General features: G+C 43.4%; 1 protein-coding gene and 1 pseudogene across 1 annotated transcript; both read left to right on the plus strand.

Moving 5' to 3' along the window:
• The window catches only part of LOC101313980, a 17900-nt pseudogene extending 9485 nt beyond the window's left edge, over window positions 1-8415 (plus strand).
• Window positions 8416-9820: 1405 nt separating this feature from the next.
• On the plus strand, window positions 9821-12176 carry LOC101309045 (6-phosphogluconate dehydrogenase, decarboxylating 1, chloroplastic-like). Its single transcript, XM_004296490.1, has 2 exons — window positions 9821-11285; window positions 11985-12176. The coding sequence occupies exons 1-2, from the start codon at window positions 9821-9823 to the stop codon at window positions 12023-12025; spliced, it is 1506 nt and encodes a 501-aa protein (XP_004296538.1). The 3' UTR covers window positions 12026-12176.
• The last annotated feature ends 328 nt before the right edge of the window (window positions 12177-12504 follow it).

Consider the following 12504-nt stretch of genomic DNA (forward strand, 5'->3'; position numbering starts at 1 on the left):
TGAAGTGTTTCAAGTGCTCAAGTATTGGCCATATTCAATCCGAGTGCCCTAACCGAAGGGTTGTTAATCTCATTGAAGAATTTGGAGAGTCCTCTGAGTTAAAAGAAGACCCTCCTATCTATGACAATTACAACGATCATGAAGACGATGAAATTACGTGGAGTGACCAGGGAGAAGCATTAGTCATACAACGAGCAATAAGTGCTTCTAAAGTAGAGGAAGATCCTGAGTGGTTACGACATAATATTTTCCACACAAGGTGCACTTCAAATGGGAAAATATGTGACCTCATCATCGATAGCGGGAGTTGTGAGAATGTGGTGGCTCAAGAGATGGTAGACAAACTTAATTTGAAGACGGAGAGGAGGCCTACATCCTACAAGTTGGCTTGGTTCAAAAAGGGGAATGAGGTAACTATCAATCGACATTGCTTAGTGACATTTTCCATTGGTAAACATTACAATGATTCTCAATGGTGTGATGTGGTGCCGATGGATGCTTGCCATTTACTATTGGGTCATCCGTGGCAATATGATCGGAGGGCAGTTCATGACGGATATAAAAACACTTACACTTTTCATAAAGAGGGTGTCAAGGTGATTCTAGGTCCGTCGAAGTTGGGGAGCACTCCTAAACCTACAAAAAAAGATGGGGGAAATAATTATTTGTCTATGGCTGAGTTTCTAGAAGAAGTGAAAGCTGGAGATGATGTGTATATGCTTATGGTGAAAGAGATAGATTCTAAAAGGACTCTCCCTCCTCAACTTAAGCCTCTATTAGGGGAATTTAGTGATGTTATCCCAGATGAACTTCCTGCAGGCTTACCTCCAATGAGAGATATACAACACCATATAGATCTTGTCCCGGGTTCAAGCTTGCTAAACAGACCTCATTATCGTATGAGTCCGCAAGAGCATGAGGAGCTTAATAGACAAGTCACTGAGTTGTTAAATAAGGGTGTGATTGACACGACCCACCCCAAATTTCACCCTGAAACCCGGAGTAAGTCGTGCGGGGACCACCTCCAAGGAAAATTTACTGAAAAGATTAAGCAAATCTCCCTTGCAGATGGACAACCCTAACTCGAAAATTTCATATTACACTCTTAATTCAACACTTCCGAACATCACATAATCATCCTTCAGAAATTCTACACAAAAATATACAATAATTCCAAAGTATTCAGAGCTACTAAACACAAGCGGAAGAAAGAAAACACGAGTAGGTTGAACAGGTAACCTACTGACGAAAACTGGCAGAAATGCGGGTGACTATGCCTCGTCTCCTACTAGATCCAACCCGAACTCTGCAGACTGAGAAATTTAAAACGAAGGGCCCAGGGGAAAACATTTAATAACGTTAGAGTGAGTGGACAAAATAAAATAATAAATAAAATATTTATGTTTCCCCAAATTAATTTCTAAGGAAAAATCGAATGCATGCCGCAAGCGATAAAACTTTTATCCCATAAAATATCGAGCCTTTCAGACTCTATAATATATGTATGTATTTACACTCGTCCATACTCCCTATATAAATTCATGGGTCTATATAGGGCTACTACGCTCGCGTCCAACGCTCACGTCACGCCTTAATGCGGTGCTACACTACGCCATCAAGGTGGACAGACGGGTGTATAAATATGTGTCCATACCCCCTATATGAATTAAACACTCAAATAGGGCTACTACGCTTATGTCCAACGCTCACGTCACACCATAATGCGGCTATATGCTACGCCATTAAGGTGGACAGACACATATGGCTAGCTAGCATTTTTAATACATACTCTCTCATAAATACATAATTATATCCACCGAAAATCTCATTTTCGGTATCTCTCCAAGAGAAATAAAAATCGTCAAAATTAATTGACGTCAAAACTCCAACAAAAGGAAATGTTCAATCATGAACCATAGCATGCATATTATTTCAAATAAAAGTCCACTCACAAATTAGGCCGAAGCCTGATGTCGATCTGAGGTCTCATCTGTTCGAGCCTCCTCACGTCCTGTTCCAAATATAATATTAATTTCCCAACCAATAATCCAATATTTAATCAAAATAGGCAAAATTACCCGAGAGCCATAAATACGCTCATCATTGCCTAACTTCGATAATCTTAAATCGGAACAATCCGAACTTAAATATCATACTCAACAGTCGTAAATACAACCTCTCCAAAATACGACTTAAATCCTACGGCCGGATTCTACATTAATTACCCGCCAAAAATACCACACTTCGGAAATTCACAAACCTATCCAAATCTCATCCAAAAATTCCAAAATTCACCTCAATAATATCCCCTTAATATTCTACATCAAAAACCACAAAATTTCCATAAACAGCGGCGGCCGGCGACCAACTCCGGCGACCTGCAAATGCTACCAAATTTTAACAGAATCTTCCTCTCAATCTCCTCTACAACTTTCATGACCAACACATCACCCAATTCCAAGCCTAACTAGGCTAATCGAACGAAAACAACTTAAAAGCCCTAGAAATTTCAACTCCACATTTCTCCTTACCTAGCTCAAGAGGGAGGGAGCTGCTTGGAGGGGTTGCTGCACGGGAGGAGGGCTACAAAACCGTACCAAGCTTGCCCGGATTGGTGGCTGGAGGAGGGAGTTCCGGCGACCGGAAGTTCGGGGCAGCCTATCCTTTCGGGCGGCACCGCTCACTCACGGCGGCGCTAGGGGGGCTGCTACCGGCCTAGAATGGAAGCTGGGTTGGAGGCCGTTCGATTGGGACCGGAGCGGCGGTCTGGGGCGGCCGGACGGCGGCGGTCTGGCGGTCGGAAAACGGGACAGCGGAAGGGCTCGGGTGCGGGAGAGAACCGGGAGGAGAAAAGAGGAGAAAAAGAGAAAAGAGAAATGGGCCTCTACACCCGGTCCAACAACACTAATATACCCAACTCCTACAAATAAAACACCCCGAAAAAATAATACCCGAATAAAAATTACCTTTTACTAGCTAAAATTTACCATTTTTACCGTCGTCATATTTTCGCCCACGAACAATTCCCCGAAACTAATTATCTCTTAAAAATACCTCTAGGGACCAATTAAACTATTAACTCAATGACGGGGACGGTAAAATTCTTATTATAATCACGTTAGTAAATAAGGTAAAAATATAAGGGTCGGGATGTGACAGTGATTCGTGAGAGTATGAGTCCTTGCGCTGTTCCAGCTTTGCTAACTCCAAAGAAAGATGGTACTTGGTGGATGTGTGTGGACAGCAGGGCAATTAATAAAATCACAGTGAATTACGAGAGCCTATTCGGCGCACCCGTCATCTCCACCGTTTAATTTTTTTTTTTTTTTTTGGTCGGGTCAAAATGGACGGTGGATACACCCGGGTGCGCTGTATAATTTTCAGTGAAATACAGGTTTCCCATTCCTCGTTTGGATGACATGTTGGACCATTTGTCAGGTTCAAGTATATTTTCTAAGATTGATCTTCGAAGTGGGTATCATCAAATTCGAATGTGACTGGGTGATGAATGGAAGACGGCATTTAAGACATGTGATGGGTTGTTTGAATGGATGGTGATGTCGTTTGGGTTATCAAATGCACCAAGTACGTTTATGCGGCTAATGAACCAGATTTTTCGTCCATACAATGGGAAGTTTGTAGTGGTGTATTTTGATGACATCCTTGTCTTTAGTTGCAATGTTGAGCAACATATGGAGCACTTACGCAAAGTTTTTGAAGTGTTGAGAGAGCAAAAGTTATATGCCAATTTGAAGAAGTGTGAGTTCATGACCAAAAGCTTGATTTTTTTGGGCTACTTCATCTCTTCAGAAGGAGTCAAGGTTGACCCAAAGAAGGTTGAAGCAATATTGGAGTGGCCAACTCCCATGTCAATCCACGACATTAGAAGCTTTCATGGCTTAGCCCATTTTATCGCAGGTTCATTCGCAATTTCAGTTCACTTGTTGCACCTATGACTGATTGCTTGAAATCTAGTGTATTTAAGTGGACAGATGCAGCTGAGAGTAGTTTTCAAGCGGTGAAAAAAGCTATGACAGAAGCTCCCATTTTGACCCTACCAGATTATGAGAAAGTCTTTGAAGTTGATTGTGATGCATCCCGAATCGGGATTGGGGCTGTTCTGAGCCAAGAGGGTAAGCCGGTAGCCTTTTATAGTGAAAAGCTCAATGATACAAGGAGAAAGTACTCCACTTATGATGTGGAGTTTTATGCCATCATGCAAGCTTTGCGAGAGTGGAAACAGTACTTGATATACAAAGAATTTATCCTTTACTCGAATCATGAAGCATTGAAATTTATCAATGGGCAACAAAAGCTTAACCGACGTCATGCGAAGTGGGTAGAAGAGCTTCAGGAATACAAATTTGTTATCCGTCACAAAGCCGGAGTACAAAACAGAGTGGCAGACGCATTGAGTTGACGACATGTTTTATTAACAACAATGGAGATCAAGGTTGTTGGGTTTGAGAGATTACGGGATTTGTACAAAGACGATGTGGATTTTGGACATATATGGACAGAATGTGAGGCTCAACGTCCCTTCCAAGATTTTCATATGAATGATGGGTTTTTATTTAAAGGGAGCAGATTGTGCATTCCTAATTGTTCAATGAGGTTATGGATAATTGAAGAGCAGCATGGTGGTGGTCTTGGGGGGCATTTTGGACGAGACAAAACAATTGCTCTAGTTGGGGAAAAATTTTACTAGCCAAAGTTGAATAGAGATGTGATGAGGTATGTTCAACGGTGTAGAGTGTGTCATGTTGCTAAAGGGCATTCTCAAAACACAGGTATGTATACTCCTCTACCCGAACCGAATGCTCCATGGGAGGATGTGAGTATGGACTTTGTATTGGGACTCCCTCGTACTAAGAATGGTCATGATTCTATACTGGTTGTGGTGGATAGATTTTCAAAGATGGCACATTTTGTGCCATGCTCTAAAACCATGGATGCTAGTCACATTGCAAACCTCTATTTTCGAGAGGTAGTCAAGCTACATGGTATTCCAATTACCATCACTTCTTATCGAGATTCAAAGTGTGGGACATTTTTGGCGTACTCTTTGGCGAAAGATGGGGACTACACTTCAGTATAGCAGTGCTCACCATCCACAAACTGATGGCCAAACTGAGGTAGTCAACAGGACATTGGGAAATCTATTAAGATCACTTGTGGGGAAAAATAAATCAAGCTGGTCTGAAGTCTTACCACAAGCAGAGTTTGCCTACAATAAGTCAACTAGCTGAACCATTGAGATGAGTCCCTTTGAAGTGGTGTACGGCCGAAACCCTGTCAGCCCTGTGGACTTGGTTCCGCTACCCACCAACGACCGTATTAGTGGTGATGCACAAGATATGGCTGAATACATCAAGAAGTTGCATGAGCAGGTTCGTCAAAAGCTTGAAGCAAGTAATAAAAAGTACAAGGAGAAAGCTGACAAGCATAGAAGACATGTTGAGTTCAAGGCGGGAGATCTTGTGTGGGTAAATCTGAGTAAAGAAAGGTTTCCACGTGGAAAACATGTGAAATCGCATGATCAGGCAGATGGACCATTCCAGGTATTGGAGCGTGTTGGAGAGAATGCTTATGTACTTGACCTTCCAAGCAACATGAATGTCTCTGCTACTTTTAATGTTGCTGATCTACAAGCTTACCAAGGGAGCAATTCCGATGACCATAACCCAGACTCGAGGACGAGTCTTTTTCAACCTGGGGAGTCTGATGCAGGAGCTATGCTTGGAGATAAACCAAGAGCCAAGAGAAATGTACAGGCGCCAGAATATCTTAAGGACTATGTTTGGTCCAAGAGATGATTCCTTATTATATTATGCTTTGATTATTTACCTATTAAGTGGTCGTAGTTTTAATGTTGTTGCTTACTTCCTTTTAAAGACTAGGTTTTGTTCTCTATTTAAAGAGATGTATTGGCTCTTGTAAGGGGTCTTTTGAGGATTGATATATTATAAGTATTGGCAGCCGCCAGAGTATCATCATCTTCTTCTCTTGTTGTCTTGTGTGTTTGAGTCTAGAGAGGCTTTGAGTTGTTGTGGATCGCTGATCTGCATCATTGGGGGTTTACTGTTCCGCAATTTGAGGAGTTTTATTGAAAAAAATTCTGGTGGAGTACTAATGCATTGCAGAAGGCTTTATGGGGGCCTTGGTATTTTAATCACAAGGAGGGGAAGATTGTGGGGGTGAATGGTGTGGCTGGTCTGAGAATGGCTCGGCCGATGTTTGTTGAGTTTGTGCTTGAGCCGGTTTGGAGACTGTACCAGGTGGCTTGGAAGGAGAGGGAGGAGGCTGAAGCGTTGGTTAGGAAAGTGATCAAAGCGTTTAGTTTGACTATACCATCCAGGGATTTGAAAGTCGATTTGAAGGGTATGGTTAAGGCTGTGATGAGTCATTGGCTTCCTGTGCATGAGGCTATCCTGTCGATGGTTATTACGTGTATGCCTGACCCGATTGCAGCACAGTTGTATAGGATTTCGCAGTTGCTTCCAAAAAGAGCTGAGGATGATTCTAGTGTACCTTCAAGGGCGGAGCTGGTGAGGAGATCGGTTGAAGCTTGTGATTCTAGGCCTGAAGCTCCTTGTGTTGCTTTTGTTTCGAAAATGTTCCCTGTCTCTACGAAAACACTTCCGAAGTATGGATTAGACGAGGAAGTTTTGGATAATACGTCTGATGAGGGTGAATTGGATGAGTTCTTCCTTGCATTTGCAAGGATTTATAGTGGCGTTCTTTGTCGTTGTCAAGAAATTTTTGTGCTTTCAGCTTTATATGATCCCTTAAAAGGGAAATCAATGCAGAAGCATATTCAGGTGGCAAGTTGCATTCTTTGTATCTCATGATGGGCCAAAATTTACAACATGTACCAGAGGCGCAAGCAGGGGATATTGTGGCAATTCGAGGCCTCGGGCAGCATATACTTAAAACTGCAACACTTTCATCAACAAAGAATTGTTGGCCTTTCTCCGGTATGTCATTCCAGGTTTCTCCTACTCTGAAAGTTGCAATTGAGCCATCTTATTCTGCAGATATGGGTGCATTGAAGAAGGGTTTACGGCTGCTGAATAAGGCAGACCCTTTCGTAGAGGTCACGGAGTCTGGTAGAGGAGAACAATTTTTGTCTGCTGCAGGAGAAGTACATCTTGAAAGATGCATAAAAGATTTGAAAGATAGATTCGCAAGGGTAGGCTTTGTAGTGTCTAAGCCTCTTGTGTCTTTTAAAGAGACCATTTTGGGAGACGAATCCACACTTGAGAATTTAAAATCCTTTCTCGCCAGTACAGAATATGTTGAAAAAGCAACACAAGATGGAAGATGCGTTGTTCGGGTGAAGGTCCTGAAACTCCCACCTTCTCTAACTAAGGTGATTGATGAAAGTTCCAATATTCTAGCAGATATTCTAGCAGGCATGGCTGCCCAGAATTAAAGTTCGGATGTAAATTTAATTGAAACACTAAGGAAACGTATGATGGAGGCTGTGGAGAGTGATATTTTGTCTAGCGGTGAGACTGACAAGGATCGGGCTGAGAAATGTAAATTAATGTGGCAAAAACTTCTTAAAAGGATCTGGGCTCTTGGCCCTTGCTGTGTTGGCCCTAACATCCTACTTACTCCAGAAACAAAATGACAGGGTACTAACTCCTCTGTGCTCATCCGAGGCTCCTCTCATGTTTCTGAGATATTAGGACTGGTGGATGCTTCTGACAATGAGAATGCAGCTGCTGAGACATCTTCAGAAGTAACTGAAGCACTGTATGATGAAGCAAAGAGCCTCAAGAGCAGTGTTTTTTCCAGATTTCAACAGGCAACAGCAGCTGGACCTTTATGTGACGAGCCTATGTGGGGTTTGGCATTTGTGGTTGAAGCTTACATTTCACCATTAGCTGCTCATTCTGATAATTTGAAAACAACCGACCACCAGGTAATGACAACTGTTAAAGATGCGTATAGAGCAGCTGTGCTTCAGAAGCAACCACGGCTTGTGGAAGCTATGTACTTTTGTGAGTTGATTACGCCAACTGAACAACTGGGTAATATGTATGCTGCGCTTGGACGAAGGCAGACCAAAGTTTTCAAGGAAGAAATGCAGGAAGGCTCCCATTGTTCACTGTACATGCCTATTTGCCGGTTTCTGAAAGCTTTGGTTTTGCGGAGGATCTTAGAAGATGGACTGCTGGAGCTGCAAGTGCTCATCTTGTGCTCAGCCACTGGGAAGCACTTGATAATGATCCTTTCTTTGTACCAAAAACGGATGAGGAGAGAGAAGAGTTTGGCGACGGTTCTAGTGTGCGTCCAAATACAGCTAGAAAACTGATAAATGTTGTAAGAAAGCAGAAGGGTCTTCCTGTGGAGGAAAAAGTAGTGCAGCACGCGACAAAGCAGAGGACCTTGGCTCGTAAAGTGTAGGCAGGCAAGGTAGTATCGGTAGTTGACATTGTTGATAAATCCAATTTAGTGTAGAACATTTAGGGGACAGTGATTTGCTCCTTTTGTGGAAGGTATCTGTAATGCTCTAGTTACATATGAATTATAAATTGTGGATTTCACTGACTGTGTCTTTTATAAGGAAAGCGGGAGTGTAGATCGTAAAATGGAAAGAGTGAGTGTAGATTGTAAAATGGGGAGTGCAAACCCTTTAAAGTTCTTTCATGACAATTACCTCATAAACTTGTAATCGCTCAGCTACAATACTTCTAAGGCATACGAATATCATGGCTGAATTAACTCACTGATATATATATAGTAAAAGAAGCTTAAACAAGCATACCTTTGAAATATGTGAAACAGGAGACTTGCTGTGAAAAAGAGCCAGATCCTCAGCTGAAGGTGCTTCTGAATAGATAGTTTTACCTTCACTTCCATAGGCCTTAACATAGCACCAGTCAGGGATGTCTGTTGTACCAACGATCAATGCAAGGTTACAAACAGGATTCCTTGCACAAGCTGCAGCAAACTTCTCTGGTGCCTGCATCATTTCAGGCACAAGTTATCAAATTTCAAGAAAATGAAAGGTTCAATACTCCCATTCTAATGAACTAAAATAAGCAGTTGTCCATATACTAACCATCCAATATGAGAAATTAGATTTCTGCATATAAAACCACAAAGTAAATCATTTACATACTGCAGAGATGAAATTAGATTTCTACACACCTGGCCAATCAAGGGAAACTAACATACTTTCTGCATACTTTCTGCAGTACATCATTTACATCCTGCAGAGATGAAACTAACAGATTAGAAACTAGAAGTCACACACATAGTATAAAAGTAAATACTTTGGTGCAGGGTAAGCTAATAAATGAAATGGCACGAGAGTAGAACTCTACATAATCACCACTGTGCCTCTGCTGTCTGTTAAAACAAAAATTGAAAGTTCAGCTAAACTAGAGACACATGAGATGATGAAGAATACAGTCAATACACTATCTAGACTCAAAATTTCAAAAAAAATTGAAGCAGTAAATTGTGAACTATATTGCAGTTGACAGCTGAAGTACTTGGAAAATCTTGAAGCTAGCAGAGCAACACAAATGAGGAAGGAACATCGCAGACGGAGAGTGACGCACCTCACGCGCTAGCTAACTGGGATAACGGAGCCTCACGCACGCCCCAATAGCTGCATTCCAGAACTAAGCAGAGTATAGTTGGAGGGGGGCGACTTGGTAGTCATCGAAATTGTCCCTTCACTCCCTCGACGAGTCCGTCACACCTCTCCACTTGCCCTTCTTTCTTTTTAAACAAATATCTCTCTCCCCCTCTATATCCTTTCTCCTTCTCTCAGCTCTTCACCACCAAGCCCATTTCTCAAATGGAGGCCTCCACCGCACTCTCCCGCATCGGCCTCGCCGGCCTCGCCGTCATGGGCCAGAACCTCGCCCTCAACATCGCCGAGAAAGGCTTCCCCATTTCCGTCTACAACCGCACCTCCTCCAAGGTCGACGAGACCGTCCACCGCGCCGCCACCGAGGGCGACCTCCCTCTCTCCGGCCAGTACACCCCCAAAGACTTCGTCCTCTCTCTCCAGCGCCCCCGATCCGTCATCATCCTCGTCAAGGCCGGCGCCCCCGTCGACCAGACCATCGCCGCCTTGTCCGCCTACATGGAGCCCGGCGACGCCATCATCGACGGCGGCAACGAGTGGTACGAGAACACCGAGCGCCGCATCCACGAGGCTTCCGCCAAGGGCCTCCTCTACCTCGGCATGGGCGTCTCCGGCGGCGAGGAAGGCGCTCGCCACGGCCCCAGCCTCATGCCCGGGGGGTCCCACCAAGCCTACTCCAATGTCCAGGACATTCTCCACAAGGTCGCCGCCCAGGTCGAGGACGGGCCCTGCGTCACCTACATCGGCGAGGGCGGCTCCGGCAACTTCGTCAAGATGGTCCACAACGGGATCGAGTACGGCGACATGCAGCTCATTTCCGAGGCCTACGACGTGTTGAAGAACATCGGCGGCCTCTCCAACTCCGAGCTGGCGCAAATCTTCGAGGAGTGGAACAGGGGAGAGCTGGAGAGCTTCTTAGTCGAGATTACCGCCGATATTTTCAAGGTCAAGGACGATTTGGCCGACGGCTTTTTGGTCGACAAGTTGCTGGATAAGACTGGGATGAAGGGGACTGGCAAATGGACGGTTCAGCAGGCTGCTGAGCTGTCCGTGGCCGCTCCTACTATTGCGGCCTCGCTTGATTGTAGATTCTTGAGTGGGTTGAAGGAGGAGAGGGAGAGCGCCGAGGAGGCTTTGAAGGAAGCTGGTTTCAAGGAGGAGATTGGGAATGTGGTTAGTGGGATTGATAAGAAGAGGTTGATCGATGATGTGAGGCAGGCTTTGTATGCTTCCAAGATTTGTAGCTATGCTCAGGGGATGAACTTGTTGAGGGCTAAGAGTATGGAGAAGGGATGGAATTTGAATTTGGGGGAATTGGCTAGGATTTGGAAAGGAGGCTGTATCATAAGAGCGGTGTTCTTGGATAGGATTAAGAACGCGTACCAGAGGAATCAGGGTCTGCCTAACTTGATTGTTGATCCCGACTTTGCTAAGGAAATGGTGCAGAGGCAAGCCGCGTGGAGGAGAGTTGTGGGGTTGGCTGTGGCCGCTGGGATTAGTACTCCAGGAATGTGTGCTAGTTTGTCATACTTTGATACATATAGGCGTGGTAGGCTTCCGGCTAATCTCGTTCAGGCTCAAAGAGATTTGTTTGGAGCGCATACTTATGAGAGGGTTGATCGCCCCGGATCATTTCATACAGAGTGGACTAAACTTGCTCAGAAGAGTTCGGGTGTGGGTGCTCTCAACTGAGCTGTTGTTACTTAATAGTTTGGTTAGTTGTTGGGACGTTTATTGGTTTGATAGTTGAATTGGAATTGTATGTCTCTTTGAGGCTTCCTTGCTTAGGCGTAACGATCATTGCTTACCCTTTTCAATAAAAAGTGTTTGCCTTTTGAGTTCAGTGAGCTAATAGTCTTCTGATGTTTTATTTCTTTGTTCCCTTCTGCATTTTGAAATGATTACTCTGCTGAATAATCATTTTGCAAGAGGGGACATTGCACCTCAGTTCTGAAGTGTGACATCTTCTCTGTTGCATTGTATATGAACTGGAATTTACATTGAAGACGATGTATGCCCTGTTTGACTTGTAACGAAACTCCGTTGATACAAAATTATTCTGTTTTTGCTAGTTACGGCCATGGTTGATGAATTTTTCTTTCTCCATTGATAATAAGGCATTGGTTCAGAGTCATGTATATATGGAACATAATTTCTTATGATTGAATTTTGGACTAAACATTCACTTTCAGACTATGTTCATCAGCCTCTGAATACTGTATTAAATTTTGGTGTCTTTTCTCTTCATTATTTTTTCTTATTTAATCCGTTTTGAGTGTTGTTTTTCTGCCATTCTCTATTGCCTGTTCTCCTAAGTGTTAGTTCTTTAGTTGATCTTGATAGGTGTTGATGCTTCTTTTTCTTGCTTCAGCCCGGGACCCTGGGATTATTACGAAATTCACATCCGCCTGAGGAAGAGTTCAGTTATGATTTATCAGTGTCTATGGATGTTGGTGGAAGACCAGGGAGTGGTAATTTTGGTGGAAGACAAACTCCTTCAATTCCCTGGAACAAAAGAAGTGTGTGTCAATGGCTTCCAGTAGGAGTGAAGTGTAAGGTAATGCAACACCCTCCTCATTGTTCTCGTTGTTCTATCTGCAACAACTGTGTGGAGCGCTTTGATCACCACTGCCCTTGGTAAGGTAATGCATTGGCCAGGTACCTAACATTCAAATATTTTGTTTGTGTGAATTGTATTTTACCCATATGTTCTTGAATTTCAGAATAATCCTTGTATTCTTGTTTGTACTTTGTACTTATTCTTGCTTCCTTTCTCAAGTTGGCATTTGTTTTAGAAATCTAAGTTGGCATTTGCACAAATGGGACTTACTAAGAACCTGGACAAAAAAGCTACCAAACCTCTAAGATCTTCTAGAGCTAGACACACGCAT

Source organism: Fragaria vesca, linkage group LG4 (assembly GCF_000184155.1).
Source record: "Fragaria vesca subsp. vesca linkage group LG4, FraVesHawaii_1.0, whole genome shotgun sequence".
In the NCBI taxonomy this organism is placed as follows: Eukaryota; Viridiplantae; Streptophyta; class Magnoliopsida; order Rosales; family Rosaceae; genus Fragaria; species Fragaria vesca.